This window comes from Tauraco erythrolophus, chromosome 8 (genome assembly GCF_009769465.1).
Source record: "Tauraco erythrolophus isolate bTauEry1 chromosome 8, bTauEry1.pri, whole genome shotgun sequence".
Classification (NCBI taxonomy): domain Eukaryota; kingdom Metazoa; phylum Chordata; class Aves; order Musophagiformes; family Musophagidae; genus Tauraco; species Tauraco erythrolophus.
The window spans coordinates 36710337-36727111 of record NC_141472.1 but is presented as its reverse complement, the minus strand read 5'-3'; the positions used below and the strand labels follow the sequence as shown (position 1 = coordinate 36727111).

Here is a 16775-nt window from a genome sequence, read left to right as displayed (position 1 = left end):
ACAGCTGTTGAGAACCCTAGCAGCAACATATAGGGCAAGCTAGTTTTAGTTAACATGTCAGACAGACCTTAAGAAAGAACAGAATATTAAATAGGAAAGACAACATACATATTCTTACTAAATTCAATGGGATATAAGACTTCTGAGTTGCTTTGCCTGTTCCAGACTGAGCTGTATAATGTTTCGTGTTACACACTTTCACCAAATATCCAGTATCTTCATTAGCAGCTTGGTCTGTTGGAAATGATGCCTGTAGCAACAGAGAAATAAAAAAAAAAATAGCTTCGTGTGATGCGTTAGCTTTACAATCAGAAGTTTTATTTTCTTGCCTGCAAGTTAATAACTTCCAGAGGTCTAAAAAGTGATGAGCATATAATTATTTTGGGTAAGGGAGGAGTATTTTGAAGTATTTTAAATGGTCAAAGGCTGTTAGTTTCTCACTCCAGTTTTAGCCCTAGTCCTGTACATGGTTAAACATGGCCCAACAGTAGAAGAAGGGAGTTACTTGACAAGTTAACTGCATATCACATGTTCTCCTAGATGTCTCCTGTGACAAACTCCTGTTACCCGTATGGCAGAGCTTCGTTCACTTTCTGTAGGGGATGTTCTGCAGAAAAAGAATAGGGCCAGAAGAGACCTGTGGTGAACCTCTGTTTGCTCCTATACTTCATTGATACTCTGCCATTTTCTTTTCCCTAGCTGCCTGATGCAAAATTTTGATCCTTAAGGAAATGCACAAGTACAGATTGATTGGTCATGATTGCTATATGTACAAGTGAAAATATGAGTCCAAATATTCATTGCAAAATAATTTCATATAGTCAAACCTGTAAACATGTAACAAGTTTTATGGACAAAAAATAAAAATCCAGAATTGTTGAGCTATCATGTTACTACCAGTGGATTTGAACATGGACTGAGAACGCTGCCCTAATGCTGAGAGTGAGGAAAGTTAGTGTCTGAAACTAGTGTTTCTTCCTTTGAAAATGCCAAACTTCCCCCTCCCCAGGAATAACAATTGTTTTCTTATTTCCTCATCCTTTAAAGCCTGGTCTCTTTTTAATGCACTTGTGAAAGTCTTGAGAGACATACACCTACACGAATGTTCCTGTGTAGCTTATAAGACAAGGCCATGTTTTGTTCCCACAACTGGCACCAAAAAACCCCCACATTATTAACTGTTTAGTTCTGGGCAGAAATACAGAAATATGATTGTGCATAGGAGACCTTATTTCATGTAAAGGCACTGCTGAAAATTGGTAAAAAGGACAGGAATGCTTCTTAAAGGCACGCTGTATTCTGCAGCTGAACCGCCATAATGCCAGACTTCATGTTAGTCTCAAATATTTATAAGAAATAGCCACAGTCAGAAGTAACTTCACACTGTTAGGATAAATGATGATTGCAAAGCAAATTATTAGAGAATTAGAAGGAAAAAAGCATGGCTATTTCCACAGAGAAATGTCCTTGAAATCACCCTAAAGGATAGAGGTATAAAAAGGAATCTGGAATGGCACATACCATGCACAAGACCTCTACTGGGAAGCTGCCTTTCTTCACATGCAGTAAGCAACTGGAAAGATGAAGGCAAGTTCCTAACCAAGCTGGTTACCTAGTGGAAAGTGCTCAATATGACAATTGCTATTGCCATTATAAACTATGAAAATGGAAAGAGTAATTTTCTTTTACTGCAAAGTTAAACAGTGATGGCCATGAAGTTCTGTTTATAGGAAGTGAAGAGTAGGAAAGTAGAACATAATGCTGAATTTCCTATTAAATATATAACTTCCAAGAGCTCAAAAAATTATTATAATTTTATTTAATGACATCAATTATATACAATAAACTATCAGGCATTGCTATATGTGCACAGTATACAATTGCAAGTACATTTCCTATGTTAGTGTTATTAGAATTAAATAAAATGGAAGCATCTTTTTGCGGCTTTCACTTTTGCTTCATATTTGGCCGTTTTATGTTGACAACCACTTGTTCTGCTCTCTTTAGAAAGTAGAATTACCATATGTCAAAAGCATATGTATTACAAACTTTGATTTGTCTAAAAGCAAAATCTATTTCTACTTTCAGAGGTTTTATTATTTTTTCCTTATACTTAACGTTCTCCTTCATTTCAAAGTATTTAGTGTATGAGAAGTTCACACTTCATACTGTGAGTAGTGCATGTTCTTAATATAGGTAACTTCTGCTGGAATAGTTGAAGGAGGTTCTCTCATCTCCAGCTGAACATCCACTCTGCAATGTATCTAAGGACTAAAAAAAATCAAGATTTAGTTTCATGACAGATTATACTTCTGCATAAACTAATACTATGTAAATTGCATACCTAATCATGTTTTTTTCTTTCTTTGGTCTGCTATCTTCTATGGTGTAATGGAAATGTAGTATAGAGTCTATTTCTGTAAGACCTTTGAAACTGAAGCTTATCCTAGATGTCATTAATTCATAGCTGCATTCGGCTTCTGATGGGTATGACGGTTAAAGATGAACAAGGGAACAGGAAAGTGAGACAGGTCAGATGATTGTGAAAAGATATCAGCTAGAAAGAGCTCTTGTCTTTCATGAGCCTCTGTCACACCTATAAAGAGATGACCATATCAGCAGTCTCCTTGTGTTGCAGGTTTTTTTGCATGTTTTTGGTGGAGTTAGTAAGACCTTAGCTCATTTAGTACACCAGACGTAGAATTGGAGCAGTGGTGGTGCTGCCTGTGGACTTGAGGAGAATCTTCTTTACGCAGAAAATTATTAAAAATGAGTGGTGTGAAGGCTGCAGAAAAGATATTCCCTGCCTGTCCAATTACAATGGTCAGGCGATATAGGAGAGCAGTCCAGAGTATGCCTGCTCAGGTTTGTGATGCCCCAGGTAACAGCAGAGGTGGGAGGAGGCCACGTGCACCAAACAAACATTTACAGCTCTGGCATAGAACACCAGGACAAAAACGTCTCCTTAGAACCTAGAGGGAGAATTTCTTTCTTGTGAATGACGGACTTTGGCTCACGTAGAGAAAAGCAAAGCCAATTGATTTAATAGCAATTAACTCATCCAATATTGGAGAGCCGTGTACAGTTTGGCATAATTCATTGAAAATTGTTCTGGCAATGCTGCAGGCCATTAGACGTTTCGAAAAGGAGATGGGAACTGATAGATGTTCTGCACGGATAGAGTCAAGAGGCACTATAGTTAGGGGAGTCTCTCTGTAATGTTGCCTCATGCCAGCAGGTAGGAGCCTTCTTTTATCTTCCTAGAAAGCCCTAATAAGGATGCTGCTGGGGAAGGGGGAACCGGCCTACGATTTAATGAATTGGTTATCTGCCTGCCAGATAATTGTATTTCCCATTGCACTTCGTGTAATAGGTTTCCACCTAAATTATCAATTACTTTGTTTTTATTTTCTATGTGGGTTACGGGAGTTAATCTTGACATTGAGCCGCAAAGGGCATGGCCTTTTCTGCATCAATCTCACAGGGGAAGGAGGATCTTTCTGCTACTGGTCACAAGCAGCCCCAGAGAGGCCCTTTCTGCTCTGCCCTGGCCTCTCTGCCTCTCAGCACTCACCTTCTGTAGAGACATGGGTCCAGTCTAGGTGAGATGCTATGAACCTGCCCACTGGTACTCCGTACAGCGTAATTTCCAAGCAAGTTGGCCCAGCCCATGCCGTATGCAATTCCATAAGGGTTTTCTGTTCTGCAATCCAGTGCTCCAGATGGTTCCCTGTGTTCAGAGAGGCCCAGACATTCCTCATCATGTACAAATATTGCCCGGTTTCCCCTTATCTTTATATAGGGCACAAACAAATGGGGCAGGTCGCTTGGATTTGTAGTTGTAGCTCTTCAGTTTCATATTTAAGTATTCATTTAAGCTGATGTGATCTTTTCTGTGGAAGTCATTCTGTGCCGTGGTCTACCTTTTGTTGCATTGCATCATGAGAGCATCAACAGTAATTTTAATATTGTACAATTTTCAAGGCAGCAGTAACTCCCTGATCTACTTAGGTGACTGTCATCTGAAAATAACCATAAAGGACACAGTACATTTTGCATATCTGGGAAGAAGTCAGAATCAAGATACATAGTTAGCACAATCTGTTACTTGATTTTAAATGGATCATTAATGAGTTTTTTTAACAAATAGTAGTGTTTTTCCCATTTTTGAATTAGAAAATGGAGAAGGAAAAAGAAAAAATAAACGAAAGAAAAACAGTTTTCTTATCATTTTTCTTTTGTAATTGGATGACTTGTTTCAGTGCTGTGTGACTGTATTTAATTAATGATCTCAAACCTTGGTATGCTGTTTGTTAATGCTAGTCATCGTGCTGGCTGTGTGTCTGTTAGCTTATTTGCATATGTGGGGGCGGGAATATTCCCAATGTGATGATCTTTTGTTTGATACAGAAATATAATCACATCATACATCTTGAGAACATGCTTTCCTCCTTTGTTAATCATTTTAGTCTGCTGATTCACCTTTGTTACTATAGTCCTATAGAGTCATGGAGTTTAACACTGGCAAAGATGATTCAGACACAGCATGATCCCTTTGCAGCCCAACTCTTCTGGTCACTGAGCCAGTGTGGAAGGACCCCTGTAACTCTGGGCTGTTTACAGCATGCTCTGCTGAGCTACGTCTTAGTCACTGGCCAAAAATTGTTTCCGTTTTCTACCTGTTCCAGATCTCTGCTCTTATGTCTGATACGAACAACAACAGCAGCACGCTAAATTCCATTGGATGACATTACAGGGGTATATTTAGTTTCCCTTATTGAGATGCATATATGTTCCCGTTTAAGTAATGAAGTATTTAAAATGCCTTGCTGGAAAAATGGGAAGACGATTTTACAACTATGAAACTCCTATAGCACTATTTCTAGAATTCTTTTTTCTGGGAAAATAAATGTTCAAGTATAAATGTTCATCCATCTCAGATGTCTCCAGACATCATCTCTAATGCACAGATCTGGCTACAGTAACTTCTGCTAAAATATCTCTGGAAGGAAAAATCAGGTGACTGTTTTCACTGGAGAAAGTAAATAATTTCTCTGCAAAGAGCAAGTACACCTCTTGTTCATAACATCGGTGACTCCTGGTTCTGAAAACAGTGGAATTCTCTGATGGTTCAACAATGCAGTTGGAATTATTGTCAAGAATAACACATGTAGTAAGTCAGTAAATCTGTGAGGCTGGGGAGGCATTTTACCTGGAGCTTTAATCTTGAACAAACACCTGATCGTAACTCTAGTAATAACACTTTAAAAGGTACACGCTGAATAACTAGGCAACAGGCATCACTGATGTTAAAAAACACATAAGAGAGCCTGAGCGTAGTTAATATTTATAATGAAAAGTGTATTGGATACTGAGTGCTTGTAGTATTTTAATCTGTTCAACAATATATTGGACAAAATATGCTTATACAGAACATTGATAATTGAAAATATTTTCCACAATCTGTCTGTGACAGATAGTACATCCTGAAGAAACCTGAATGAGAATCTAACTCTTGTGAAGTTACTCCCAAATTTATAATTAGTAGTTTAAAAAAAAAAAAATTGCTCGATTGTCTGGAATAGATGCCTGAAGCACAGCATGCAGATGACAGAGGCTGTAGGAATGGCCGCCTGCTTTGTTCTCTAGCAGATGAATTTCTGCAGTGGGTATCAGCAGAGCAGGCTGGGCAGTAGCTGAGCCTAAGATATGGTGTGAGTGATGTTTCGGGGCCCTGCAAAGAACCGTCTTGCCATTACTACTGCTGCACGGTGTGGAAGGGCTTTTGTGACTACAAATTCTTTGACCAGGCTTTTTGGATGGAGACTGTGATTAGCCACTCATGCAGCCTGGACAAGTCTCCACAGTTTGCGTCCTTCACAGGGTCACTCTGGCAAAGCGCCCTGGCAGGATCTGCACCATTTGTTCCTCCAAGCTGAGTGCCCCAGTGCTGAGGAGGGGGTAGATGTGGTCTCTCAGGTTGCAAGCCTGGAGAATTAATGGGAAAATGGAAAAAAAAAAACCAAAACACAACAACAAACCTGATCCAAAGTCTTTTTGTTTGTTTGGGGTTTTTTTTAAGTCCTTTTACATTGATTTCAGTGGACTGTGAGTCAGATCCATACTACCTGTTACATGATATGCTGGTCCAGTGACTGACAAGACTGCAGATATTTCTTCTTTTGAAGTCATCGGCCAAGGCATTCACATAAATCATGGATTTTATTGAAACTACAATTAAAACAAATCAGGCTTAATGCACACTGAAAGCCTTAGTAATTAGTATACAGGTGAAAATGGAGGAAAAGGCACAAGCTTAGCCATCCTTCCAAGCAAAACTGAAAAAAGAACTGTGTATATAATCGAACAGCATGTGAATATTAACGCACAAAATCCTCTGAGTCCCTAGTTCCCCAATGCAATTATTTTCTATTCACATTAATTGTTCCTAACAGATGACATTAATGACTTTGAGTTAAAATGTGTGCAAAGGAGGCCTTCAGCAGATCAATGCTGTTTAAAAATAGGGTCACTTTTGCAATCATTCACTCAAGGTGTAACAGCTCGTAAATAAAGCAACATTAACATGTTGATTGATTTATAAATGTTAATTTTGTAGTTCATTTTTATGCTTTTTTTCCTGAAACCTGTCAAACTCTGTGGATAATGGTGGGACTCATGTTCATTTGTCATTGTTGCCTGTGAAGTAATGATAAGTTGCAAAACAGTGACTAGAAGAAAAAGTAGAGTTTGTTTTGGATGAAGAATGATCTGTTCCACAGACAGGAAGTCTTGGACAAAGTAAGCACAAAGAGTAACATTTCAAATTAGAACAAATCCTCTTTACCTCAGGGTCTTCGTTTCTCTTGAAATTTAACAGCAGAGTTTGGAATTTTAAAAATGCTGATCTGCTGCATATTTGACAAATGCTTATGCTTTGCTCATTCTCTTCTGCCCCCCCTAGAAACTCCATTCACGCATCTTAGACCTCTCATCTGGGGATTTGCTTTCAGAAGCAGAACGAAACAGAAGCCTGATGCAATCTCGAACTGCTGATGCTCAGATTCACGTGAGTTTTTGTGCTGTCCTTGTACCCTTCATTTGGAACCCTCCTTTTCCCCTCTGAAGTCTGACGGCAGGGATGAGCCATAAAGCTGATCTCTGAATTGAAACACTGTTGAGGCAGATAACAATACTTCTTCTTCCTTCTGTTCTCTGAAATTCAATACTGTGTCCTCAGTTGATATAGTAAGCAGGTAGTGTCACTCTGTGCAAAAAAGCATAAATCTTAGCAATGTCCCCAGTATACCTTTTTAGGTATTGATTACATCTCAGAATCTCTGAGAAATGGTCAAGGAGCTTTTTATTAAAGCCCGTATACCGTATTATTCATCCTACTTTTATGATATATTATGTATGAACTTTTAAAAATTCATGGGCTCTGCATTTTTTTTTTCAGATGGGGTTAGTTTTGTGCTTATTTGGCAAAACGTTAGCCAGTGTGGCTTTCATGTTTCATTGTCAAAGAGAAAAGTAGCTTAAAAAACAAAAGTCACACAAAGATAGAGGGAAACAAAGAGAACAAGAACAGAACATTGAACCTGTGTGTGCATTTGATCTTGAAGTATAGTAGTGTCAACAAAAATGTAACCCCCTTTGTAATACATAGTTTAACGACAAGGCATTGTTTCAGAGGTTCACAAAAATGCTAATGACCCTTTGTGTTATATGTAATTAAGCCTTCAGGTTAGGTTTCTCTAATATAGAGTTTTGTGTCTTTAATAGTCTGATTCTTTCAGTTTTCTGTGATTTCTAGCAAAAAAATATGTATTTAAATCGCAATACTACATTCAAGCCTTTTTATTCTAGCTTTGTTAAAGGTAATGACTTAAGAGTCATGATTACAAATATTAAAATTTCACCATGTCAGTTAATAGACCCATATGCAAGTTAAATACATCCAATTAATGCATCATAAACATACTATTAAAAGTACTTTCTCTGATAATTTAGAGAATAAAGGCAAATTGCAGGAGAAAATTCCACTCTCCCTTTAGTGATCTGAATGCAATCTAGAAATGGGGTAGGTATCCTACTCAGAATCTGTAATGGCATTATATTTTTTGCACATTTTCTCATCTCTTAAACAATAAAGATGATTACAGTAATATACTGTTCATTTGCTTTGCTTAGATATCTCCATTTTTCCCATTGATAAAACTGTAGGACCAAATGCCTTTCTGCTCTCTTTAGGTGCAAAGGAAACTAAGTGAGGGGATGGAGATGCTCTCAGGCTAACTGAAGATGGCAGGAAGGGAAGGCAGTACTTGTCAATATGCTATGATCGCCTCTTTTCTTCTCTAGGAGATTCTGATAGGGAAGGATCTCACAGGCATCCTTCTCTTCAGCACTGTGATGAGTGGGACACAGCCTAGTATAAAGGGTAGAAATTTGACATGACATGTTTTCTCAATGCCACAGCTGAAAGGCAGCGAAATAGCCAGAACAAGCAGATGCTGCCATTGGCTTCCATACAGTCAACCTTACAGGGAGTGACACCGTCATAGCTGAGGAAGCTAACGAGAGAAAGTCTCCCGTGGGAACAACAGTGTCAGAAATAAAAAGTAATTTGTCTCAACAAAGCAAGAAAGTCTGTTTCAGAGCCAAAACTCAGGCATCAGCCGGCCTCTGATGCTGAAAGATGTGTTCTTCCCGGAGCCAGTGGATTTAAGGCTATTCCTCCTGCATCCAGTCGACTTCCTAGGAGAACATGTACCAATAACTCCAGAGGTGAAATGTGCTCTTGCTACCTCTAAATGATTTTCCCATTCATAGGTTTTGCCTGTGACAGAGAATAATGATTTGCCCTGTAGTTACGTTTGTCAAAACCAGAACATTATTATGTCAGTTGAGCAATGAACAGCTGCACTGATGAACTCCTCAGCAGTAAAAATTCTGCTCTCTCCCATTTAACTGGAAAAAGGTTCAACCCCAATAGCAGTATATGGGACGACATGAGGGAATAAATGGAAGAAATTAGGAGAAGTCCAACAAACATGTTAGCGCTTGAGAAGTGCCTACAAAACTGAGCATTTTTCCAGAGATTTGCGTGAAGAAGCTGTGTCTACTGCATATACAGTTTTGGTAATTGTTTTGTGGATTCTGTAGCTTTAGATTTCTTGTGTCTTCCTGAATATAAAGGTAAAATTTTTATCTAAGCAAAATTAATCTGGGCTATATCTATATACAAAAATCAATAAATATCGTTTGAGCTTGCACAATTCTATTCTGCCTTAATGAAATCCAAAGCAAAGTGTTATGAAACAGAGTCATGTCATTCTGTCTGGTGTTCCTGGTAATTAAAAAGATGTCTGATTCTGTAAGGAAACTGGAGAAGAGCATAACAGAATGATGCAGGCACTTAACATTAAGGAAGCTCTAACACTGTTAGGCACAAGAGTATTAGTTTGAAAACAAATTAAAGGCATCCTAGATACTCCTACAGAGGTTTAATATTTTACCTAAAGTGCTATCTGCTCTTCATTACTCTCTTCCTCAAAGCTGGCACTTAGTCACAGTCAGCTGAAATTGCATTTGGAGAGGGGCGATAACTACACAAGTACTAAAGGCAGCCATAAAGTGTCAATAAATTGCATAAGCAAGAGGCTTCAGCTGTCTGCGAGCGACACAAAGATGGATTGTCCTGTGTCAGAGAGTTTCTTAGACAAAGCTTTGAACTAGATAGGAAACCAAAATTAGACTGTAATGGAGAGATTCCATTTTCAGTGGACATTCTGGTTGGGATACTAAATTAATTTACCTTGTCCAGGGTGTACAGCCTCATCTGTTACATCGTAGGGCTATAATGCAGTTGTCAAGATGTTCTTGTATTCTTACAACTTTGTTTTCTGTATCTTACTGGAGCACCCTGCTTATGTACAAAGCATAATTCAAATAGACTCAGAATAATCTTTAGCAAAAGAAGAGCAGAATATGGTTTGAGAACAAAGAAAAAAACGTGGAAAATTGTGGATTTTTCCCCCAAACCCGAAAATGTTAGCAATTTTTAATTTCATTTTCTGTATTAAATTCACCAGATGCTAATGACGTAATAGAGAGGTGTAAGTAGCTTACTTGCTTTTTCTTTGTCCTTCCTGATCATGGGGAATTTAAATGATCTTTTTCCAGCCATAATATATTTCTGTTTCTTCTCATATTTTAGGAATGCCAGCAGAATGTGAAATCCGGTATACCTGTCTTGAAATGCCAGAGTCAATTAAATATGACGGGTCCTAGCCGCCTATATCCCCGGAGCAGCTGCAGTAGCAGCGAACTCTCCCTCTCAAGTGCTTGCAGTGAATATTCCAGTGGTTCCTCCTACACTTGGAATGATGGGAAGACATGCAGCAAAAGGGTAAATCAAATTAATTTTCATCATTTATTAGCGTAACTTCACCTGAAACAAGATTAATTAAAAAGCTGCCTATTTCAGAATTTTTTCTTTCACTTTCTCCTCTCTTTTATATTTAAAACAGTCATCACTAAACTCAGTAAGCACTTTCCCTGATGTCTCCCTCCCTCTCACTCTCCTCCCTTTTAATTTTTTTTTACAATTCCTTTATCACTCCAATTTGCTCACAGTTTCCTCATTTATTCTGACATTTATTCTGTCTTTCACAATCCAAATTGTTCTTCTTTATCTTAATCCTTCCATTCATATTGTTCTTCCTACAGGTTTTAAATGCACAGCAGCCTTTACACCGCTATGAAATCCTTTATTAAAAAAGAACATTGCTATTAATAGCAATGCATGAAATGTAATGCCCTATGCAACTCCTAAATCTCTTTACTAAAATGGTAACACTTTTTATTAACAGCACTCGTAAGTAATATGTGAGTTTTATTTTGTTTTAACAGTCATCCGTGAGCTGGGATAAAAGAATAAGCATTGGTTCTTCACTCCCAAGCAACCTCTCAAGTCCTGCAGATGATCTACCTCCAACTCGTATCAAGGAAAACCATATCTTGCAAGGGCTGAAGAAATTACAGAAGCAAAAAATACTACTTGAATCACCTTCAGTAATATCAAAATGGGGTTACAAGGATTGCATGAACTCTAATGAAGGAATATATTCCCCTGGAGTTAAATGTGGCAGCCATAATGAACAGACTCATTGTAAGCCAATGGAAGTAGGAAGTATCTGCACTGAACATAGCAAAACTTTCTCTTACGATTCAGATTCGCATGATGATGCAGATGATGACTCTTCATCCTTACTGTTGCTGCAGGCAGTACCAAACAAAGACTGCAGAACCTATTGTAACAAGTTAACTCACAGCGTTTCTGACAGTCTCTTTGACTGGGATCCTAATAGGAAACATTTGCTGGAAAGAAGTTCATATTTTAATTCAAAGGAAAGACCTGAAAAATTGACTAGTTTTGTCAGTGGATTTCAGGCAGAAGTACAATCATGCACCAGAGCAAAGCTGCCTGAGTTACAGTTAAATCAAAGCCATGCTAATATAGGCCGGAAGGACCTTAATTTCCAGCTTTCAGATACTGATGACAATGAAGTGTTGGATGAATTGCATATAGAAAGCAGCGATGAGAAAAGTCCATCAGATTTACTAGCAACTCCTTTTACTGAGAAGTGCACAAAGACCTCTGACATGCTCAAAGTCACGGAGAATCCTCAGTTTGTATCTACTGACAAAGAGGAAAATCAGATATCTGCTCGCTTAGGCATTAGGCCAAAGACATGTAATTTCATTAAACAACAAAAGGTCATAAAAAAGACCTCTTCTGAAGAGTGCATTACCGTAATATTTGATGCTGAGGATGGTGAGCCTATTGAATTCAGCTCACATCAAACTGGAGTCGTCACTGTAACAAGAAATGAAATCTCAATCAACCAGCCACAAACTAGGTCCAGTGCTGAATATACTGAACTTATACCTCAGGGAATAACCGATTTGCAGACAGGAACCAATGCTGGAAACTACGCTGCTTTAGAAAGATCTGAAGATGAAACCGAGAAAAAGAGTCTTGAAGATAATACCGGGAATAAAAATACAGTTATCCCCGTGACCTGCGGTGATTCTTCACGCTGTGGAAGAGTGACAATGCAAAATACTCCACAACAAAAACTAGTGAAGCCAGTGTATGATGTATCATACAAGGCCAATTCAAACTCCACTGTGCATGCAGGAATCAATCAAAAGCCAAACTTGACTAAAATACCCAGCAGAGGTAAATTTTCTCCACAAAAAAATGCAATGGTGGAGAGCGAGGAGACACCTGTAGCACAATCAGTGGGCCCTCCAACCCTTGAAAAATCACCTGCTCTGCCACCTATAAAGCTTTCAAGATTCAAAAAGGCACAAAGTCCACCTCGTAATTTTGACCCAAAAGTCAACTTCCAGGTTCCAAAGCCCTCTGCCCACCCCCTGCCCGGCTTGAAACGTCCAGACAGAGGCGACGGGTCAAAGTATCCAAAGAGTCAGAGTCCAGCATCGCCACTGTTGCCTGAGCACCTTACAGAGCCCGGTGACTATGGAGAACCTCCAACCAGAGACTTTCATTGTGATTTAACAACTGTAAAAGCCCGATCACCATCCCCACCCGTTCCTCCAGGCAGGTCAACATCCCTGTTGATTCGGCCTAATTATGCTCATTCGCCACCTGTAGCAGTGAAGTTAGGAGGAGCTGGTCCCAGTGAAATAGCAAAAAACATACTGAAATCATCACCATTAAAAGCAACGGTGAACTCTGGCTTTCATAATCAATCTAGTCATGAAATGCAAGCAAAAAATGTATCTTCTGGGGCCAAAATTGAATTATCTTACCTTCAAGAAAATGCAGAAGCAATTATGCAAAATAAATGCATACCTCAGCAACCCCATAGTGCATACCAAGGACTTTCCAAAGTTTCCACAAAGCAAGTCTGCCCGAAAAACCCTAGCCAGCTGGGTCTCCACAGGAATCGTGAATTTTCCAACACAGATTTTCAAACAGCCAGGTCCTTTTCTCTAGGTTCTCCGTCACTGGAAACAACTTCTTCTCAAGATGCGTATTCCAGCAAAAAAGATATTTCCAGTGACAGTGGAATGGATCAGCCACAAAAGATGCCAAACATTCTGCCCGCAACTCCTCAATGTCACACAACAAGCACAAGTGAGCCTTTACTATCTCAGGTAAACAATCCCCCGTTGTCAACACTGTTTCATGGTAGTGACACTGCACATGCTACTCAAAGCTCTAATGAGAAAGGAATGAAAACTCGTCTCCCTGTCGGACTGAAATCATTTGTCAAATCTCCCCAGCTTTTCCGAAAGGGCTCTACTGTACCAGGGAAGCAGGAAAAAGACAGCATAAATGCAGCATCCAAAAGTAATGTGAGTTCAAGTAAGTACAAGCAAAATGAATCTGTATGTGTAACCACCAGCAGTGCAATGGATGCTGAATTAAAAGCCTCGAAGTCTGAATCTGAAGTAAGAAATAATTTTACTGTGGGACTTAGTATGGATACAGCATCACCTCATTCACATGAAAACTGCAACTTGGTGGTGGACAGAGTAGATGGATTAGAAAACAAATTAGTTAAGAGATCTGTTTCTTCTAGCAACAAGTCGCACTTGAAGCCAGCTCTGGGCATGAATGGAGCGAAAGCTCGTAGTCAGAGTTTTAGCATTCATACAGGGGAAAAGCCATCTGCCCCTGTGACAGAGGGTCTCGGAAAAGTGCGGACTCAGATTATTACAAACACTTCTGATAGAGGAAATTCTCTAACAAGGCAGAACTCAGCCATGGAAGGACTTCAAATCAAGGCCATTCCTGGATCAGCAGTGACACCAGAGACTCTTTCATATACTCCTAAAACCACAGAAAATTCTTATTCTAGACAAGGTTCTCTTGGAAATACGAGTAGTTGCGGTAGCCAGCATGGAAGCCCAAGCAAACTGCCTTTCAGATCATCTTCAAAAGTAGACTTGTCTCACAACACTTCAAAATGTGATGCAAAGAAACCATTTTCTCAGAAAGATGCACGCAGTCTATCTGTCCAGAGTGAGAAAAGCACTGAAAGTTTTAAACACGAAGCTCTGAGTAAAAAAAGTGTTCTGCCAGCAGAATTGGAGGTAGAAGTGTCACCTACTGTATCTTCCAAACAAATTTCATCATTTCAAAGCTCGGATGAAATAAAGCGTCCTCATAAACTGGAAGCAACAAAATCACAAAGACAGCAAATGTCTTTAAATTTAGCAGAAGCCTCTGAGAAGGTTACCGATGTTTTGAGTTCACTGGCTCTACAACCTACAATAGAGGAGAAAGTCATGTTATGCATCCAAGAAAATGTACAAAAGGGTCAGGGACAAACCAAATCTCCCACTGCAGAGACTAAACAAAAGACTGGGCCCTCTATAGCTAGTTGGTTTGGCTTTCGGAAGAGTAAGCTCCCAGCACTGAGTAGCAGGAAAACTGATGTTCCTAAAACAAAGGTAGAAAAAAAAGACGCAAAAGTTTCAGGATTTGGAATTAAGCAGGCAAAATTAGAGAGAAGAAAAGAAAAAAAGAAAACTGAACAACACTGTGAAATAGAAAATGAAATTAACAGAAAAACAGACAATGGTGACATTTTAGCTGATGTCATGGAGAGCAAAATTATGAAACCTTCACGAGACACACCTGGTGAGATCGAGTGTGAACAAGTCAAAGGTTCCACTACGGCTACGTACTCACCAAAAGACAGTTTTATGAAAGAGCTTTTAAACAGGTAAAACTCTGGAACACAATTTGGGGTGTGGTGATGTATGCTGTAGCTTTACAGATGCTCAGATGCTAAGTTCAATGTATGTTTCTTTTAGACTAAGAATGCGTAGTGGTAATCAGTAGGTACACTATCAGTCTCTATAGGAAAAAATATTAATGATGAGGTGATAATTTTGTTCACGTTACTTTGTGAACCAAACCAATGGCCTTTGAAATTCAAAAATGGCAAGTTACATCCAAGTTGATAGAAATTCAAATGATTCCAGAAATCAAGAATCTAGGCAGATGTTGGGTAAAAATAGAGGATATTTAGGTACATGCCTTAATGTATTCCATCTTCATGTATTGTAACCAACAAACATATATCTGGTAACTAGTCAGAATTAATTACATTTCTAGCTACCACAGCCTTCGATCACAGAAGAACTTAGCAATTGCTATACTGTGTTTTCACGTTTGCCCCACAGCAGTCCCAAATATGATATAAATCATTATATGTGAAAGACTAAATTGATATACTACCTGAAATTGCAAGTGACAGATTTGATCAAGGCTAGTTAGAAACATTTATCACTCAAAGGTCTAGAGACAGAAAGATACAGAGAGGTTACTTTAAACATTAAAGGAATGGGAAAGTAGAGTGATTGAAGAAGGGCAATGTAATTTATCAGAGGAATCACTCTCTACCTGCAGAGTTGATAAGAAAGCAGCTCAGCAGACAGAAAGTGGATCAAATAATGTTTCCTACAGGAGTGTGTCGAAGGGCAGCTCCCAGGGCTCCTCTCTTCACAGCAACTCTATCAGCTCTCAAGGAAACCACAAGAAAAACAGCAACACAAAAGCTGATATGGAAATGCAGAATCAGACCCTGGTAAGTGCTTTAGTACATGAAAACATTATTACCTTCTTTTTAACTTCTGGATGTGTTCCTTATTGCCAGTACAGACAAACAGGATAATAACTGTTTATATATGATAGAAAGATTTTGTGTAGCTAGAGAACTGTGAATTAATACAAACGTTGGCAGCTTGACTATAGGCCAGATTATACAGCTAGTCATGAATATCCTACTGCTTCTGCTGGCAATTCAATTCCAGTGGAGATGTATGCACAACGATGCTATAATCATACTGTTACTAGAGTGAAATAATAGGACTGTTTTCTTTTTTTTTCCTTTTTTTCCCCTTTCCGTGAAAATTGCATGCCAGCGTTGAACATTCCTCTGAACGTTATAGAAATCATTAAGCCTAAAAAATGCTCATGGGGAAAAGGCAAAGTATTTGATGATGTTTGGGAATATTTATCACTTAAGAGGGAGTCTTTTAAAAGCAAAAACATACATTTGACCCATGTCTCTCTTTGTACTGTGGAAAATCTCCCTGTTAATGCCCTGTAGTTAGTTTTATGCTTCAATAAGGTGCTAACTATACCTGATACTTTCATTTAACCAGAGAGCAGGAATGTTGTAATTTAGAAGAAAAATTATTTTATTTTCTGTTAGCTGCTAGATTCTGGTTCTTGAAAGGTTATGTGAGTGGCTAACTTTTCTGAGGCGAGAAGTGTACACATGGGGTCTAAGATTGTAGCCTAAAGTCAGACTGCATGGGTGCCCTTTCTTGTGAAGCTTCTAATAATTAACCTTAGAATTTAGTGAGCAATTTCTTGCTTAGCAAGGGCCTTTCCCATGATGTTTTAAAAGTCCAAGCACCAGGAGAACAGAGATGCATTAACTCAATGAGCATTCTTTTCTCATTCCTGATAGCTGTCTTGACCATATTATTATGATGATTATTAACAAGAATCACAGTTTTCACAAAATAATCTGAAAACATGTGCCAAATATAATACTGAACATGAAGTTGAGGCTCTTACTTTTGTTGGTCTGATAAAACTGAGTTCGAATTGAAGTACAGCACATGCAGCTAGTTCATCTGAGAGAATTCGAAATACAAATTCTTTGGGATTTGTTTCAAGGGTAAAACAAATTTCAAAAAGCTTCATAATGGGA

At 38.7% G+C, this 16775-nt stretch overlaps 1 protein-coding gene across 2 annotated transcripts in view; it reads left to right on the top strand.

The window, feature by feature from the left end:
- NCKAP5 (NCK associated protein 5) overlaps positions 1-16775 on the top strand; it is a 374281-nt gene that overhangs the window by 297490 nt on the left and 60016 nt on the right. For both annotated transcript variants that reach the window (XM_086615799.1, XM_086615797.1), the window contains exons 10-13: positions 6965-7069; positions 10223-10414; positions 10918-14771; positions 15461-15638. In XM_086615799.1, the coding sequence (XP_086471925.1) occupies positions 6965-7069; positions 10223-10414; positions 10918-14771; positions 15461-15638 (4329 nt within the window). The remainder of the gene's footprint in view (positions 1-6964; positions 7070-10222; positions 10415-10917; positions 14772-15460; positions 15639-16775) is intronic.